Source organism: Diceros bicornis, chromosome 10 (assembly GCF_020826845.1).
Source record: "Diceros bicornis minor isolate mBicDic1 chromosome 10, mDicBic1.mat.cur, whole genome shotgun sequence".
Classification (NCBI taxonomy): domain Eukaryota; kingdom Metazoa; phylum Chordata; class Mammalia; order Perissodactyla; family Rhinocerotidae; genus Diceros; species Diceros bicornis.
Window position 1 is genome coordinate 68,757,548 of NC_080749.1, and position 20,210 is coordinate 68,777,757.

Below are 20,210 nucleotides of genomic sequence, written 5' to 3' on the forward strand. Positions count from 1 at the left end.
AGATCTTATAATGTTACCCATCAATTCCTATTAGACATGTAATAGGGAAAATAAATTACTTTTTGTTTCATGTATATAATTAGTGGTTGTTCACGTATGGTTAGTGTAGGACTAAAATCAGTATTACTTTGGTATATTGTCCTGTAGTCAAAAGCAAGGATAGAACCATTCAGAAGTCAAGATCAGTTTGCTAGACTCACAAATGGAAAGAGAGAAAATAGGGAGAGAGAAAAAAAGGAGAGGAAAGAACTTTATTCAGGGAGTATCTGAAGGAAGCCAGGCATGTATGGGAGGCTAGATTTCTGAATACATGGGTAGAAGAATGTCTGTTTTTTGGTATAGCTTCTTTACTGTAAGAGTAATTCATACAAAAGAATAAAGCCAGTGCCATTCTTTCTTCACTTTAATATTGGTTTCTAAACAACAATCTGTGTACCAGTAATGGTCTGATGAAGTTTTCACAGGTTTGTGGTAACCTAAGAAAAAATAAGGGCAATGTAGCAACTTTCTGATAAAGTTAATTTTATTCCGTGTAAAGTCTGTCATTTGGGGATAATGCCTTTGACACTTTCTTTTGGCGTTAAAATATCTCTTCTTTTACAAAATGATGTTTCAAGTAGTTGGCATTTGTTCTTGTATTAGCGCCAACATGGCATAATAAAAAGTTGGAGACCATATATTAGTCCCCACAAATTTTTGCACTCTGACATCTAAAAGTCCGGAACCTACTAATCTGTTCTCTTAGTATGTTTTAGTGATGTGAAGAAAATAGAACTATACAGAACTGAAAATAATGAGACTATACCTAGAGCTTACACTTAAGAAAGAGACATTTAATTGTGGCTCTCTAATTTCCAGGAAAAGAGCACCGAAGAAAATTAAAACCTAAAATTCAACCAAGAGATTCTTTGACTTTAATACCTCCTGTAACTAACTTCATGGGGCTCTTCAAAACAACAGAAAAGACCACTGTTTCTCAAAATATTTTTTCCTTTTCATCTGCAATTTCATCAGATTTCATAAAAGTATCAAGACCAAGAATAGTGTTTTTGAGCCAACTTGGGAAACATGTACAGAAAGCTAATCCCGAGCCTGCAGAAGGCTAATAAAAGCATTTTAGAATGAAAGGATTCCTAAGCAATCTTCTTAAATTTTTTATTTTTAATTGTGATAAAATACACGTAACTGAATAATCTTTTTGAATGGAAGTTCTTGATATTGATACTTAACATATTTTCCTTAGCATGACTACTGGAATTTAACATCAGGTCAGAGTTATGGTTTAAAAAAATAAGTAGAATTTTCTGTAATAGAATGCCGGCACTTAAAATTATTAAAATATAGCAACTGATACGAGGGGCATAATTAGTATATTTATCAAGTGTTAGAAACATTTTTAAATTGGTAGGCTGGGCTAAAGAGGCCTGACTCAAAGTAGCCCATGCGTTAACACTCACTGTAATACCTTGAGATATTTAATGATAAAGACTACAAATGCATGAGGCTTCTAAAACCCAAAATGTATACTTTTAAAACACCGTATTTTAAAAAAATGTGAAATCATTGCCCTTCAAGTACAAAAGTATGGCTAAAAAATGTGACCACCAGTGTTGACCATTCTCGAAACATAGAGCTTATCTTTGGTTTGCAGCTGGGAAGGTTGATACTGTTTGTGGTGTAGAATCACATGATGTCTTTGCCCAAGAGTACTGTTTCCAGTAGGTCCAAGTTTTGATGTACGTCTGCTGCTTCTATTTTACAGCAGCAGATACATTTGATACAAAAGCAAGCTGGGCTTCACTGTGTCCTTTAAAGCCCCCCTTTTTCTCTGTCCACTTTGCTCAATTGTCTCCATACAGTCTACCTGGGCTGCATTGAACATATATATTAATTGGCAGTTATTTTCCCCAACATGCTTTATTTATTTTTGGTGAGGAAGATTGGCCTTGAGCTAACATCCATTGCCAGTCTTCCTCTTTTTTTTTTTTTGCTGAGGAAGATTAGCCCTGAGCTAACATCTGTGCCCATCTTCCTCTATTTTACATATGGGACGCCACACCAGCATGGCTTGATGAGTGGTGCATATGTCTACGCCTGGGATCCAAACCCTCGAACCCCAGGCTGCCAAAGCAGAGCAGTGCGAACTTACCCACTATGTCACCGGGCGGGCCCCCCGCCACAACATGCTTTAACACAAGAATAATGACAGTGAAGATGGTAGCTACATGTTCTTAGGCCTTTCTATGCACCAGAGTCCAAAGTCTGTGCTCTTAATCTCTGTGCAATGAGACCTCTTTAATTTTCCAATTCCATTCTAAATTAGCTTAATTGCTTTGTGTCACAACTGATGGAAGGACTAAAACATAGGAATTGCAGGGGGAAACGGCATATTTTATACTAGAAAGGGATAAATAATTCAAATGATAAGAAACTGTGTCATTTATTCAGTACCGTTAAGGGTAAGAATTCACATCAATGAAAATATTGAGCCTCGTAGACACAAAAAAAGGCCTTCAGACAGCAAACTTTGAAATGGCTAAAGACTGTATTTTAAGAGTATTTTCAGGGTTGAGGATCAGGGTTTCTTGGCATTCAATAACATAGACATTTCCTGAGTATCTTGGCCTAGCCAGACCATCCTACCACTCCTAAAACTTACAGTATTTCTCCTAAAGTACAGCACCCCTAGTAAAGGTTATTTTTATTACCCTGCATTGTATTTTTATTTTTGTTTTTAAAATTATATATAAGATGAGAATGGCCTCAAGATGCAGAGGATTTCAGCAAATTGCCTGCCTCTTACCTGACAAAAAGTAAGCACATATGCTTGCTAACACAGAGTTCAGCATTTCTTCCTTCCTCTTCCTTTCCATCTTTCTCTCTTTCTTTTTTCCCTTCCTTCCTTCCTTCCTTATGGTTACGTACTGAAAGGCCTAAAGATATAGAATGCTTACAGAATCTGCTCATTTCCTTTATCTGTAGGGTCCCTTATTTATATCATGAACTCAATTTTGACAAGTGTGCTTGTAGCACCTGGAACAATTTTGAAACTGAAACTTTAAGAACTTAGTTTATAGATATCCTTATTTTATAACACTTCTGATAGCAAGAAGAAATTTTGGTCAATTTTCTTGTATAGTTTATATGCACTCTGATGGTAATAGCCACAGGAAATAATTACACTTCTCTGTGAATTCAGATTCACATGATACAGAACATAGATACAAATGTAAAATATGAATGCACAAATAGTTTTTTTTTAATAAACACTTCATCATCTTTCTTTTTTCCTGGGAAGGATTTGCCCTGAGCTAACATCTATTGCCAGCCTTCCTCTCTTTTTTTTCTCCCCAAAGCCCCAGTACGTAGTTGTATATTCTAGTTGTAAGTCCTTCTAGTTCTTCTATGTGAGCCTCTGCCACAGCATGGCTACTGACAGCCGAGTGGTGTGGTTCCACGACTGGGAACTGAACCTGGGCCACCGAAGCAGAGCGTGCCGAACTTTAACCACTAGGCCATCAGGGCTGGCTCACAAATAGTTTCTTTAAATGATATTTACAAACCAATTCTATCACACCTATACTTCGACATCAAAGAATGCAAAGCTTTATAAATATTGGCTGTTTCCATATGTGCCCCTCAAATAAATTATATTTTCTATTTCCAGGATAAAATGGATGATGATAAAGCAATACTCTATGATTAAAATTCTAAAAAAAAGAATTACTTATGGAATTTTCCAAAAGGGAGGTCACCTTAAAGTAGGATTAAAATAAGAAATCTTTTCATTCTGTATTTTTATCCTTACTCCCTAGTTTCTCAATAAAGCAAGTCACTGATTAGAAAGTTAACAAGTTGGTCCAGTATGGATGATGTAATATAAATTCCTACTGGTAAAATCTCTCAAACGACATTAAACAGTCAGTAGCACTGGCCTCATATTCAAAGGACAGTACATTCAGTTACTTTAATCTAGGCAGAAAAAAGTGATAAACTGTCATTATACCTGCAGTACAAAGTTTCAAACTTGCAGGAAATTTGAAACAAAGGAAATTATCAAAAAAAATCCTTTTCATCTCATATATTTTCATCGATTAAATACAGTTTCAAAATAAAGCTTATGAATATATGTGGTCAACTAACAAGTACAATACACACTTGAGGGATTATTTGCATGTCATATTTCTTAAAATCTTAGATTTTTTTTTTTTTTTGCTCATTTGCTTCCTTTGCTTCAGAGAAGATACCTAATAACATACATTTTTATAATTAATAACATACATTCTATTAGAAAAAGTCATCTTTTGTCTTGATTTAGAATTCTCTGATTTGACATGACTGACCTGGCTACCTTTCTAAAGCTGCTCTCTCGTTAGAAAAGTCAGACTAATGTTTCAGCAGGAGCCAAAAAATAGCTTCTACTCTCGATATGAAAAAGGGGGAGAAAGATCTAGGCCTGTAAAATATGGGTCCAGGATTTAGTAGAATTACTTTCTTCCAAGGTTTTTCTTTCTACCTGCCAATATCAGTACATTCTTTTCCCCACAAGTGTTTTACTTTGGTTTTTGATAATAAAAAAATCTATACTCCCTTGTAAGACTATAACATATTATTACAGTCTCTCAGAAAAGCAGGTTAAATATCAAACATGAGAAAAAGAATATTGAAGTCTTGATAAACAATTAATATTATATATATCTTCTACAATTTGATATACAAAAAATCAAAACTTAATGTTGAAATACTACCTTTAGGGGTTTTATGAAAAGCAAAAATCAAATCTTCATTTTTAGTCGTGGTACTTTGATGGCAGCTTCTCCAACTTCTTTTGATATATCTACTCCAAGAGGACATCTGCGTCATAATCAGACAAATCACATTATTTCACATATTTGCTTCCTGATCTGTCTCCAGTTCTGCAGACTATTTGCTTAGAATTCTAACAAACGCTATACATGTCTAACGTATAATTAATCATATGTGGTGATGGCTCTTGAATACATACAAATACAGTGGTTCCTCAAACCAGAATAATGGGTGAAGGAAGGCCAGTTCCATTAATAAGAAATCCAAATTTGGAGATTTTTTTTAACCACTTTGAGGTATAACTGACATGTAAAAAGCTATACATATTTAATATATACAGCTCGATGAGTTTAATGTATACATCTCGATGAGATGTTTTTGAAAGAAATAGTTCTATTGCTCTCAAATACTGTAAATAAATAAAAACTTAAAATGAAATAAAAAAATAACAAAAAAATGCCTTATAATTCTCTACAAAGCTAAAAGAGTAAAAGCAGTTTACCATAAAGCTAAAGTCAAACCTGCATACATTCCTACTTTAGAAATTCCCCAGGTTTCTATCGATTCTTTTCTGAGGTCTGAAAAACTGGCTTGCTCTTTTTCTACCTTCCTGTGTCATTATTGGCAGGAGAGGCCTTAGATCCTACCCTTTTCCTGTTCCTTCTCAGTAAATACTTTGGCCTCAGATTTCTGCTTTCTTACAATGTTGCCCAATATAAGGCTTCAACTGGATCCCAACCTGAAAAAGCCATCATTTCTAGCCTCAACACTGCCACAAGAAGGTACCACTGGGTCAGACAATATATTTTACCTGAGGCTAGGCCATCGACATAGGGATTCCTTCTGCCACTACTAACTAAACTCTGTTCATTTATGATCAGCCTTAATAGTCTACGGTTCATGTAGCTATAGTTATGGACTAAAATTGCTGTAAAGTTTTAAAACATTAGATGAAACAATGTTAAAAGTAGAATTATGGGGGCCGGCCCGGTGGCGCAGCGGTTAAGTGCGCGCGCTCCGCTGCGGCGGCCCGGGGTTCGCTGGTTCGGATCCCGGGCGCGCACCGACGCACTGCTTGGCAAGCCATGCTGTGGCGGCGTCCCATATAAAGTGGAGGAAGATAGGCACAGATGTTAGCCCAGGGCCGTCTTCCTCAGCAAAAAAAGAGGAGGATTGGCGGATGTTAGCTCAGGGCTGATCTCCTCACAAAAAAAAAAAAAAAAAAAGTAGAATTATGTCAGATTATGAAACATAATCATCCTTTACTATTTTTACTATTCTAGAATTAACTTAGACCAGAACTTGATAACAAATTGAAAAACTGTGCTATTCCTTGGAACTTTGATTTGGGAGAGGAAATAAAGCTGGTAGAAAACAGCTTATCTTTTGGCCATTTCTCAGCTGCCTATGGAGGAGTATACTCACAACCCAGTCTCACATCTGAATGCTTTTTGTACATCTTCCTTAATTCTCTTCATACCAGCTGGTCCTGAGATGGTCTTGACATTGCAAAAGTCCAGGCCATGAATATGGTTTCTGTTCTGGTCCCAAATGAGAGAATTCATCACCCTTACCCACTGCCTGTTTCTAACCTATGATTTGTCAAAATTTTTATAATTTGATACTTAGCAAAAATATTCCTTATAAGGTATCTACCTCCTAGGTTCATGAAAGAAATTAATGTAACCTTTCTTCAAGTACCACCAGAATATCAATGAAAACTTCATATAAAAAACAAAATCCAGGCTTTGACTTTTATAGTGCATCTTGCATAAAGATTAGGAATGGTACCACGTACTTTGGTTCATAGCGAATGCCTTCTGTGTCGTGTAAAATGCCCAAGCCAGCACGCAATCTTTCAATACCATTCCTAAATAAGAATCATAAACATAAAAAAATAGCGCAAAATTTAAAGGAAGATTTAGCATGATGAAATGGCAACTAATATTTACAAATTTTTGAGTGAAGCACACATATCCCATGGCTTACCATGCAATCATAATGCCGTTGTCAGTACACAGTTTGGGAGGAGGACACAACAAAGTGCATTGTGTTGCATTTGTTACAATTTCCAGAGCTTTTCGAATATATAAGTTACTTGCAACGCCTCCAGATACAACCTGCAGGAATTGAGAAGACCAAAATTAACAAATATCACATACAAATATGAGCCAAGCTATGAGCTAAACCTGGGGAAAATACCAGTGTTATACAATCAGAAAATATCACATTTTGATAGATGGGTAATGAGCAAGTAATATGTCTGTATAATACAAATCTGGAGAAGAAAAAAAAATCACCAACAATTTCAATATCAGCATACAATCACTATTATCGTTTTTTTACATTTTCTTCTAATCTTTTTGCAATTTACAATCATAGTACAACAATATTTTAGACCCTGAAGTTTTTTACTTATAAGCACTTTTTATTTTATATAATTCTTAAAAAACTATCTTTGATATTCATGTAATATTCCATTTTGTCAATCTACCATCATTTAAATATTTTCTCACTTCATAATTATCAAAAGAATGAACTTTAAGATACAGTTAAACAGGAAGTCTATCAAGGCTTTTAAGCACATTTAAAGGGATTTCATCAAAGGAACATAAATTTGAAGGAAATCAGCCTATTTTTCTAAAAATAATGACAGACATTACTGCATTTCATTTCTTATTATAAACTTTCTTTTAAATTCAATGAGAAGATGCAGTCTTGGACATTTTTGCCACACAGGCTGTCCACGTCACATTAAGCTGCCATATATGTACAAGAAATGGCCGTTAGTCTTTAATCTCCATAATTTCATACTGTCAGGGCTAGCATATGGCATCCAAAGACCTTTTCATCCTATGGACAGGGTCAATTAAGCTCTTGGAAGAAAAGTAACATACTATAAAGTGTTACTACCATTCTAAGGTGAGATGACAAAACTTACCAGTACTGCATTACTTTGACATAACAAGCCTCTCTGCTTGCAAAACAGAATAGCACGATGTGTTCTTTTTGCAATGTGGCATGCTGTTGTGTGCTGTACTGCAGCAGCAATGTCTGCAGCTGAAGACAGGATCTGCCCCTTCTCAATACCTGCGGAAATGAGCGGGTATTTTTAGACACAATCCAGGATTACTTATTTGTCCAACTTCACTAATTAAAAATATACCTTCCTCTTTTTCCTTTTGCATTATTATCCTATCAAGAATGTGTTGAAGTCCAGAGAAAGAAAAATCACAATTTTTAGCACGTTGCATGGGAGGTTTTAAATCAAAATGCAATTTATTTCCTTGTTTGGCCAAATGTTCTATAGCCTTCCCACCACTCATGGTGGAGCACTCTGGATGTTTTATTAAAGAAAGTCTTCTTGCTACCTATTAAAAACAAACAAAAATTTTTGTAATGAGTCATAAAATCGCACATTTTGAAATCAAGATACAAAAGAAATGAATTTTACTAAAAAAAAACAACCTGGATGAGTAAGACATGCTATACTTTTACAAACATGGACTACAGCTGGTGGTCAGTAAAGACCAACAGTCTCGCTCCTCCTGACAAGCTGGCCAGTCACTGCCTCCCTATCTACTTCTGCTCTCCTACTGGGGACGGCGACTAGGTTTGAAGTGGATGACTGCTGAATGATGAACTTCAAAAATAACAACCTGTCTTATTTCTTCCAATCATTGCAACTGTTGGCAGCAGGTTTTTTTGTGTATAGCAGTAGGCTCTACAGGATTTTAAAACAAAGGAAAAAGAAATCTGCTTGTCGATGGTATCAGCAATTGTGACATTTAATCATAGAACTTGGACATCTTTAATGTCCTTATGTTATCTTTATATATCCTCTTATTTCACATTTTTACAGTACTTTACACTTTACAAAGCACCTTCTTTTGATTAAAAATATAACTGCATCTGCATACTATTTGAGCCTTTATGCACTCATGTAAACCATTTACCATCTTATTTGGAATGGGTAAGAAAGAATCTTTTATAATATGTACTACTCTTTTTCTTTTTTACTTACTGAAAATTTTTTTCCAGTCTAATATGATATTATTCAGAAATATTTAGATGAATGATAGTAGTACACGTATCACTATTTAACTCAAACAGATGCCTTAACAAAAAAGAATGGAGAAATTAATTCTTAAATAATTACCTTGTCAAGCATGTCACCTGGTGCTATATCCAAAGACTTTCCAAGAAGCAGAAAATCTGAAACTCCTCTAACTAATGCCAATAGACAATGACCTCCAGAAATCAAAAGAACTAAAAAAGGAAATTCTACTTTATTTGTCAACCTAATGGTAAGTGCATGAGCCTCCATATGATGAATGGGAATGAAGGGCTTTTTTAGCTGGTCTACCAGTTGTAAGCTAAATGATAAGCCTACTCCCAAGCTTAGGGCAAGTCCTGGTTTTACGGTAGTTGCAATTGCTGAGAGTTCACTTGGAGAGACTTGACTGGCAAAGAGAGCTTCTTGCACTATTCGTTGAATATTTTCTCTGTGAAGCTGTTGAGCTACTGGAGGAATAATTCCACCTGTTCTGAAAGAAATAAAAAAAACAGCTTTTTATAATTTTAAGATCGTAAAAATAGAGGAAGAAAAATTATATGTTATAGCAAAAGGCATATTTTCAAATTAATCATTATATAGCTAAAAACGTTAGTAAGTCAAGTATTTTCAAATACGTGTGCCGTATAATGCAGCACACTACAAGAACTCAATATGCAGTGATTAAGGGTAATGTCTCTAACTTTTGAAAATTGTGCACAACAAAGTCCCATGGATTTGTTTGTTGATGAATGAAATCACCAAAATAATCTTGAGAAGCATTCTAAGGAAGAAGTCTTGACCTTAGGACAGGATAAAATTGGATTTTAGGAAAATTAATCTTTCTGCAGACAGGGAGATTTTTTAAGAGGTTACTGCAAAAATATTTGTGTAAGGTGATTACATCTTAAACTGGGTGATCATGGGAATGGGAAGAAAGGGACAGAGAGCCTTGAACAGTATAATAATTGGATACAAGGGGAAGGGAGATCAAGGCATCAAAGATGACACAGATACTGAGCTGGAATGACTGGAAGAAAAGAAATACTAATAGAGAGAAACATGAAGACAGTTTTGTGAAGATGAGTTTATTTTTAAACACACTGCACTTGAGGTCATGGCAGGACAGTAGACAGCTTGTAGTCCTGTAATAAAGTTTGGGAATCCAGTGCTCAGAGCTGGTAATTTTGATTTTTGGTCCATGTAGGACAAGCAGGAGATCACCACTCCAAATATCAAGAATTAGGAGGCAAAGTTGCTAGCAAAAAATTTGCCAGCATGTGACTGATTTATAGAGAAGAAGAGTAATAAAATACAGGGTCTGCAAGATGCACCTCTCATCTCAAAAAAAAAATCTTCAAATATTTGATGCTGCAAGATCTGCTAGGTCTATACACAGAAATGAAAATCCTTAGTAGGAGCATTCAATGAATATTTATTTAATAGTTAAGATATGTATTGTGTCAGGCAATGGGAGATATTAAAAGAAATGATCATATTTCAACATATCCACCTTGTAATACCATTTTCCTTAATTCTTCAAAGCTATTTTTCTCTTATATTCCTCAATTCTGCTAATGGCATCAATAACCTCCTAATCACTTGGGTTTCAAGATTCATCTTTATCTCCGTTCTTTCCCTCACCTTCCACATTTAATTATGTTTATGACCATTCCCACTGCCACCAGCAAGTTCAAAAAGCCCTCATTATCTCAGTCTATTCAAAGCCTTCTAACTGCATTTCCCTAGACATATCCTCTGATCCGTGGAGTCCATTCTACATTGTGTTGCTACAAAATAAAACACACTGCTGACCCCATCACTCAACTCAAAAGCCTTTACTTTCTTGGAATTTGGGAGATTTTAAATCCAAATGCTCTCCCTCCCACTTATTTCTTCCTTCTCTCAATTGCCTACCTCCCCCTTTCCTTTCTGTGCCTCTTCTATGTATGTTACCTTCCAAGGATTATGCTAAGCACCAGAGACAAAAATGATGAGTAAGACCATGGCTTTAATCTCAAAGAATTAATAATGAGCATATACTCTTGTCTTACTTACTTTGTAGACAGTACAGAGAGTGGATGATTAGGGAACGAGGCTAATAAAGAGGCAGGGAAGCCATTTAGCCTCAAGGCTGGAGCCAAGAGTACAGGCAAGAGACAATGAGGGCTTGAACTAAATCAACGGAAAGGGGGAGGAAAGTTTCAAGAAAAATTGGGGAGGTATATTTACTATAACCGGAGGACTGATTTGGATAGAGTGGTGAGGGAGATGTCAAGATTGCCCTTCAGGTTTCTGGCTTGGAAGAAAGGAGCCCCCTCCCAAGCAGTCCTCTATTGTTGCACTTTCCATTGTTTTACAATGACCTGTTTACCTGTCATCTTCCTTTATAGTAGTAAAAGAAGTACTATTGTTACCAATAATAGGTAGCTTTTATTGAGCCCTTGCAATTTGTCCATAACCCACACTAAATGCTTTAAAAGAATTCACATTTAGGGCCGGCCCCGTGGCTTAGCGGTTAAGTGCTCGCGCTCCGCTGCTGGCGGCCCGGGTTCGGATCCCGGGGGTGCACTGACGCACCACTTCTCTGGCCATGCTGAGGCCGCGTCCCACATACAGCAACTAGAGGGATGTGCAGCTATGACATACAACTATCTACTGGGGCTTTGGGGGGAAAAAAATTATTAAAAAAAAGAATTCACATTTAATCTTCACAACAATATTATGAGCTAGTTGTCATTTTTATCCCCATTTCACAGATAAGGAAATTGAGGCACAGAAAACTGGGCAAGGTCTCAAAGCTAGTAAGTGGCTGAACCAGAATGTAAACCTACACTCTAAACCACATTATATAGTAAGCTGCTCAGAGGCAAGGATCATATATCCTAGTCATATTTGAACCTACAGTGCCTCAAATGTTGCCTGGCAATTGAAGGTATTCAGAAAATGCTGAGATGAGCTGCATAGATGGCACCACACAGCCTATTTGCCTGTGCATTCCTCTCAAGTGACCTATGTGCTAGCTAAACTGAATGTCCAGTACTTTCTCATTTCTTTGCCTTTGCTGTTGATGCTCACTTAGGCTACAATATCCTTTCCATCTCCATTCACTGAAGGCTGAACTATCTTTCAAGGCCACTGAGCACCTGCAACGTGTCAGATGCTGTGCTGGGTGCTAGGGATAGTACAGTGATTAATATGGACATAGTCCCTGTCACCGTGGAGCCTACAGTCTATTGGGGAAAGATTATACACAGGTAAACAAACATATAAATTATGAAAAGGATTATGAAGAAAATATGCAGAGTATGGTGATACAGAATAAACAGGGTGGGAGTACCTACTTTAGATAAAGTTGTCAGGGTAGGCCTTTCTGTGCAGTTAACATTTACATGTTCAAACATCCAATACACTCAGAAATACTGAAAGGACTGTGGACCTGAGGCATGGTAATAATAATAGTTATTGTTGGCACCACTTGTTGATGCTCCCTTTATGCTGCCTTGCACTGTTAACTTTTCCTGCAGGTCTATGTATCGTGTCCAGAGATTAGGTTAGGCTTCTTGAAGGCAAGGACTTTCTAGTACTTCACTGTGCCTTACTAACACCTACCACAGTCCCTTCCACACAGTATGTAACCATTAGAGGCCTATTCTCCCTCTTCACATATATTATTTCTGTTATCCTCCCCACAATCCTGTAAGGCAGGTATTATCTTTCCCATTTTACAGATGTGAAAATAGAATCAGAGAGGATAAGGAACTTGCTTAAAGTCAGAGCCAATACCAAGTGCCTAATTCATGATTCAGATACACGTCTGTGATCTCAAAATACCAACTTTTTCACTATTCAGATCTTGTAAAGTGATGGCTTAAAGGCATATTTGATCTGTACAGTAGTAATATATTTTGAATTAGTACTAATTTAAAAAATCTGGAGATATTACAGTAACATTCTGGACTTCCATTTTCTCTTGAAAATTCTGATGATCAAACAACACAAGGCCTACATTCCTGCATGGCAACAATGGGCAGGAGCTGAGTAGTGACCTCCTCCAGATATTTTCCACTTTATATCCAGATGACTTATTTATGTAACCTGCCTGGTGGTCCTCTGGAAACATCTGAGTTTATAAACCTTGCACCATTCTGTGCTTTAATACAACAGTATATTATTATTTGTTTAAATACCAACATATGAATAGGGTTTTTTTTCAGTGATTAACACAGGCTAGAGGTCAAGTCATGCTTTCCTAGGACTTCAGTTGAGACCACGAAACATAGAGGTGGACAAAAGAAGAAAAGGCATTACTGAGAGGAAATCATGGATAAATATTGGAGCTGGGAATGAGCTGAGTTTCTTTTTGGCAACAGGATTAGCTAAGATTGGGACCTTATTGCTGAGAGCCTTAAAAGCCAGGTTGAGTGGTTTAAGGTTTTCTATAGCAGTTGTTAGAAGCTTTTGCACAAAAGCAGAAGTTAACTCCTAAAATTTAAGTTTTATATATGATAAATCAAAAGAATTATTTCATTTTACTTTTTTCAAAAAAGTGGAAACTACCAAGAGAATGTCTACTTACTTTAAATGAACTTCAGTTTGGGAGTGTATTGCTTCTCCCAAAACATTTCCAGTTTCATCCACCACGGCAGCTGCTGTATCATCACAACTGGTTTCAATTCCCAAAACTAGTTTATGAAGAAATTGTTTTCCAGGATGAAAATTAAAACTTCTTAAAAACTCATAAATTTTCCTTTTTGATGGTTTAGAAAACACTCCTGCTGTCTTATTCAATATTAGCATACTCACTCTATAGATAATTCCTGGAGAAGAATTAAAGAAGCAAACATTATTTGGAACTGACATTAGCCACTAACCCATTCAGTTAAGCAAAATTCTGAAACCTTGGTTTATTTTTCAATATATATTTTTATAAAATTATAGGAAGAACAAAATTTTTAAAGGCTGTAGCAACCTGTTAATATAAATAACAGCATGAATGAATATATTGCTCTTTAGAGTGGAAAACAGGGAAGTCAAATATACAATTTTTCAGTATGACTATTACTTTTATGCTGTTCTTACCAAACTATTCATTATTCTTTATAAAACAGCTAATATTACAATAGTTGCAGAAATAGTTCCATGGAAAGTGCTATTTATTTTTCCATACCTAAAATTAAGACAAAATATGGTTTTAAAAAATCAAACGATAAAGACAAAACAGAACAGATAAAATATATGCATTCCTATTTCCTGGAAATATCTTTCAAACTAAAATTTAATCATCTGGTTCAAAAACAAGAATTCACATAAAACACACCCAAGATTTAGTCTTCTAATTTAGTAACAAGTGTTCTCATAAAGCTCATCTTAAAAGAATCACATCTAGACTAAAATGACTGCAACCTAATACTTATTTTATCCATTAATTACAATTTTTCCAATTAAGTCTCATTTTTGCTGCAGGTTTATCATAACAGGGATCTCCCCAAATCCTTTTTCCCCCCAAATAGCAGCCCCTCATTAAAGCACCCTGGTATTTTCACTCTGCCAAGTATCTAGTTTCATGCCCCAACTCACCTGTTCTAGAACTTTCTGGATGTTTAAGTAGGGCCTTTCCCGAACACACTAATGGACAAAATAGAAAAAAGAGCGAATATATATTGGAACTTTTACTGTTCCAGTGGGGCGGAGGGCATCCAGGGATTAGAGACGCAGAGGACAGCTGCGCGGCGTGCAGCCCAGACAGACACACCCTGAGAAATTAGATTTGCAGTCACTAGATCTAGGCAAGGCAGCTTGTGCGAAGTACTCCTCTTTTGGGCCAAGAAGGTGCCCAAGTGAATGCAGGGAACTTAGCCAGCGCTGGTCTGTGACTGCTCTAAGAAGGCAAACGGCTCGGACTGGAACCGCTTTTCTAGGCGCGCGAAAACCTCAGCGGGGAGACAGGCGAGCAATTCCACCCACCTTCCTCGTGAACAACAGTATCTAGTACTCGTCTCCTTTACCCAGCAAAGACGATCCACCGCGCGTCCTCAGGCGCAGGAAAGCCCCAACCTGGCGCCCTGGAAGTGACGTCATCAACACGGTGCCAGCGCCCCGTCGCCAGCGCCAGCTGCTATTGCCCTAGCGCGCGTCACTCAAGTCAGAGTCAATATAAGCAAGCAGGCCGTCTTTGCTCGAGACGCCGTGCGTGCGCTCATGCATTTCTCCCAGGTTTGTAGGTAACAAGACTTCTACAAGGTCACCCGGGTGATGACTGATCTAGCGGAGGCCGAACACGGTTTTGTCTGACCACACAGCATTAAGTTCTAAACAGTAGGCTACATTAGAAGAAATATACATTTTTTGCCTTTGGCTGGAATCTGGACGGCACTGTGAGAAAAGGATGGGGTAATTATTCGTTTTTCCATTTTAGAGGAACTATCACCAAATCTAAAGGTTGTGGCCTGAGGTATCTAATACTGTCAGAGACAGAGTGCAAACTAGGGACGCTCCCAGGGACTTGTACAGGGTTCCGAGGAAGCAGAAGCGCTTCGGCTCGGACAGTCTGAACCGTTACTGCCACTTCTTCACTTGCAGTAAAAGGTGTGAGGCTGGCTCCTTTTTGTGATAAAAATACAGGGAGGGGGCAGTGGTGAATATTCACTTCCCTTAAAAAATTTTAATATCCTATTTTCATAATGCATTATATGGCCTTTGCTTACTGTGTACGCAACCTTCAGCATAGTATCTACTCATCTTCTTGCACCTCCTTCACTTTTTTTTTTGCTTTTATTGGTATGTAAACGTGTCACCATTTGTTTGAATAGATTTATCCCAAGAGGCTTTCTTCTTTTCTGCTAGGCTTTACGGCTTTACCAAGGAAGGACCTTACAAATGCAAGGTTTGTATATATCTGTGCCTTGCAAGGTGTGAAGCTCTTGGTATAAAAGATGAATAAATCAGTTAGGAAGTCAGTTATAGTCTAGTGGTAGGTACAGATATGTAAATTCGTAATTACCAAAATGTTATTGAGTTTTTTAGGTGGAATTTATGTTTTTCAAAAATTTCATTCGAGACATTACCATAATTAATAATCAAGTGGCACTTACTATGTGCCAGGCACTGTTGCAGATTAATTTATTTAATTCTCACACCAACCGCATAAGGTAGTTACTGTCCTCATTTTACAGATGAGGCAACTGGGCCACAGAGTTTGGGTGATTTGGAAGTCATGCAGTAAGTGCAGAGCTAGGATTAGAAGTCAGGCCATCTGGCTCTGGAATCTGTTTTTTTAACTGCCAGAAGATAAAATAACTCATATTTTCCCTAGGATGTGTTGTTGACTCACAAGAGGAAAAGAGAAAAATTAAGACCTCAAGGTTAAGAAAAATTAGTCATCCTGTCTGATTGCATGAGATGTCAGAGGTTATTTTCTGTTATACACTGGAATCTAATCTGGACATAAAACCTTCCACATCTGGCATTGTCATCTTGCAATGTGAGTTGTTCAGCAGGTGTGTCCCAATGCTCTCCTTTGCTGTCAAGAGTTATCCCTGTTGTGTTAGTATCATCAGTAGATTCCTCATCTAGGCACTCTTGGCTGGAGTTGAATCTGAATGCTGCATTATGTGCAACAGCAGAACTCTAGGACACATTAGGAAGGAATTTTATTCTTCCTCTGACTGAGTGCCTCTGAGTAGTAGAAAGAAATGACACTTAGACCAGTCCTACACATTTGGCAAGTGAAGGTACACATCTTCCATGTTCTTTATTGTACTAGAGGAGAAGTTATTGAGGGAAAGGCATGTATGCTCTCTGGGGTCTGTCCGGGCTTTCATGGAGATCACATAGTGTGGTTTGAATGCCACTCAGGCATTCTTAACGAAATATGGCCTAACCACTGTAACTTCAACTTGAATTGAGAGTTTCAAATGAATCTACGCTCATTTTATCTCTATTGCCTAACTTTCTACTTGTAAACTTTAGAGAAAAATTATATACAGAAGAATCTTTACAATACTCATTCCCTAATTATGTCTTACTAAATTGAATTTTATTTTATCACATATTTATTGGGTTCTTTGCTTTGTGCTGAGAACTTTATTAGTTGTTAAGGATAAAAGGTAACATCCATTCCCTATCTTCAAGGAACTGAATCTAATAATAGGCAATTACAATACAGCATTATAGAAAGTGTGCATCGAGCGAGTGAAGTGGGGAAGGCGGTATAGGCTTGCCACAGATGTATCCACAGCCTAACAGGACCCTGGTGTGATTTCTGGGTTTCAACATCTGATTCTTTTCTAGGCTTGAAATTGGTTTATCAGATCTGGAAGTGACTGGACTCTGGCGTCCTGAGTCACACACTCAATTTGCTAAGAAACGGCTATGTAAAAACCATAATACAAATGAGAAATCCAACGATGAAGGAGCTAGGCTAGCTGGGCTTGCTGGTCCTCACCTTCTCTGTATTGACGAAATTACAATGAAAGCCAGATCCAAATTATTATAATCAGAAGACTGTTTGGTAAATATGGAATGGAAGCATTAGAAATGAGTTTGGTGCATTTAATGGCTAAGGTTTTAAGCCTGATTCACTCCTTTCCACTTGAGTCATATACCTGTCTTATGCTCTTCATAGGTTGGATTGTGGTAAAAATACACTGTGATTTGCGTTTCTCCTTTTTAAGTTTCTTTGCTGACAAACATCTCTTTTGATGTGGAACATTCTTTCATCAATGGTAATACTGTTGATCAGGTCTCATCTTTGGAAGATATTTTGCCTTATATTTTGTTTGCTGAGCCATTATACTTATTTTACAAATTTACTCTCAGATGATTTTTTTTACTGTGGTAAAATATACGTACCAAAATAATCATTTTAACCATTTTTAGGCATACAGTTCACTGGCATTAAGTACATTCACATCGTTATGCAATCATCACTACCATCCATCTCCAAAATTTTTTCATCTTCCCCAACTGAAACTCTGTATCCATTAAACACCAACTCCCCATTTCCCCTTCCCCCTAGCCCCTAGCCACCACCATTCTTTCTGTCTTGATGACTTTGACTACCCTAGGTACCTCATATAAGTGGGATCATACAATATTTGCCCTCTTGTGACTGGCTTATTTCACTTAGCATTAATGTCAATGTTCATCCAATGTCGTAGCATGTGTCAGAATTTCCTTCCTTTTAAAGCTGAATAATATTCCATTGTGTGTATATACCACATTTTGTTTATCCATTCATCCAACAATGGACACTTGGGTTGCTTCCACCTTCTGACTATTGTGAATAATATTGCTGTAAACATGGGTTGTACAAATATCTTTTCAAGTCCCTGCTTTCACTTCTTTTGGGTATATACCCATGGGTGGAATTGCTGGATCATATGGTAATTCTGTTTAATTTTTTGAGTAATTGTCATACTCAGATGATCTTATTTTTCAAGTATATGGGATCTATGTGTGTTTTGGGCAGGGGAGGGAGAAGATGAATCTCTCTATTGCTCCCATATACTCCCTATGACTGTTAAGTGCCATGATGGAACCATATAGTTTGATAATTCATAGGAGGGACAAAAGTTTCAAAGCAGGATCACTGTGTCACGTCTTCATGTAGTAGGTGGTATATTGTAATTTTCCCAGGCAACAGCCAACAAATCATTTGGCTTCTCTGTTCCCACTTAAACAATTATAAAATGAAGAAAATAATGCATGCTCATCTTCTTGACAATATGGTCAACATAAACATAGAATTTTTGCAAAATCGAACTTTTTCAAAAAGGCAATAAAAATTTATAACTACATAATTGGAAAGTCAGAAAATTTATATAAAATTCCTCTCATATTTTATATTTTAAAAATAGAGTTCATTTTACAGTATTAATGATGTAATTTCTTTACTATAGTTCTTGTATTTGAGAAGAATGTATTTTTATCAACATAATTATGCAGTTAGAGTGAAAGGACATAGTGATAAACTTTGCTTATCTGCTAAACTTAATTTTAGAGCAACAGGTTGAGTCACTTCCATAACCATTAGTTTTTTAGACAGGGCTTGAATGAGTCAAGAAATGGAATAAATTACACTACTATGCTGAACATAAAAATCTAAATGTATTTTTACTGAACTTTTTTTAATTATGAAATATTTCAGATTATGAAAAGGTATCAAGAATAATATAATCAACTTTTGTGAACCCAACACCCAATTTAAGAGGTAAACATCATCCAGTACAGCTGAAGCCTTTTGTGTACTGTATACCCAAGATATTCAGTATTCTAAATTTTATGTCTATAGTTCTCATGTGTTCAAATTTAAACTTCATATAACAAACTATCTGCCGAATCATTTTTAATTGGAACTGAAATTAGGGAGTAAAATAAAAACCTGAGACATTTCACTACTTTTCTTTTTGACATCAAGCAAAATGAATGAGAGTTGATCTTTGCTATTCTCTTACCTTCCTTCCCAGTGCTACTCCAAACTTCCTTTTAGAGTTATTTTACCTAGACCCGTCTCCCCAGTACCTGAACCTGTTTACATTTCCCACACCAATATGTAATAACCATGGAACTGTTTTGGGAATTACTGTTTTCTATCTGTCCTGTTAGAAAGATTATTAAACTGCATTGGTCTACACTGGGTTGCTGCATTTGTCTTCTTCAGGATTAGCATGAGGGTATTTTGGGGTCATATTTACTGGTGACATATATTAATATGGGAGACATAATATAGGAGAAATATATTGCATGACAATTAAGATTCAACTTCAGGTAGACAAGATGAATCAATAGGCTAAAATCTAACAAGATGGGGTTCTATAGGAAAAATAAGAATTCTTAGACTTTGGTTTAATAAATTCATTAAATAAGTATATGAAGGGAAAGCCATCATTTAACAGCACTACATGATGAAGACTTGAGGTTTTAGTGAGCATAAAGTGAATCAGTGATATGTGGTTGTCAAAAATAGCTAAAATGGGGGCCGGCCTGGTGGCGTAGCGGTTAAGTTCACGCGCTCTGCTTCCGGTGGCCCAGGGTTCGCAGGTTTGGATCCCAGGCACGGACAGACGCACTGCTTGTCAAGCCATGCTGTGGCAGCATCCCATATAAAGTAGAGGAAGACGGGCATGGATGTTAGCCCAGGGCCAATCTTCCTCAGCAAAAAAGAGAAGGATGGGCAACGGATGTTAGCTCAGGGCTAATCTTCCTGACACACACAAAAATAGCTAAAATGATATTAGTTTGCATTAAAAAAAAGTATTCAGGACAAGGGAAGTAGGACTGTTGTAGTGACATTACATCTCATCACCTCCTGTAGTTAGCTCTCATGCTATGTAATAATGACCTGCAA

General features: G+C 36.9%; 2 protein-coding genes across 2 annotated transcripts in view; one reads left to right on the plus strand and one right to left on the minus strand.

Annotated features, from left to right (window-relative positions):
* Positions 1-1,106, plus strand: part of ANKAR (ankyrin and armadillo repeat containing) — a 69,996-nt gene extending 68,890 nt beyond the window's left edge. The window contains exon 22 of the mRNA XM_058549408.1: positions 859-1,106. Within this exon, the coding sequence (XP_058405391.1) occupies positions 859-1,106 (248 nt within the window). The remainder of the gene's footprint in view (positions 1-858) is intronic.
* OSGEPL1 (O-sialoglycoprotein endopeptidase like 1) overlaps positions 1-13,936 on the minus strand; it is a 33,425-nt gene extending 19,489 nt beyond the window's left edge. The window contains exons 1-7 of the mRNA XM_058549420.1: positions 13,440-13,936; positions 8,966-9,353; positions 7,973-8,177; positions 7,748-7,896; positions 6,796-6,926; positions 6,605-6,676; positions 4,749-4,854 (exon numbers count right to left, since the gene is read on the minus strand). Of these exons, the coding sequence (XP_058405403.1) occupies positions 4,776-4,854; positions 6,605-6,676; positions 6,796-6,926; positions 7,748-7,896; positions 7,973-8,177; positions 8,966-9,353; positions 13,440-13,723 (1,308 nt within the window). The 5' untranslated portion in view covers positions 13,724-13,936 and the 3' untranslated portion in view covers positions 4,749-4,775. The remainder of the gene's footprint in view (positions 1-4,748; positions 4,855-6,604; positions 6,677-6,795; positions 6,927-7,747; positions 7,897-7,972; positions 8,178-8,965; positions 9,354-13,439) is intronic.
* Between the last annotated feature and the right edge of the window lie 6,274 nt (positions 13,937-20,210).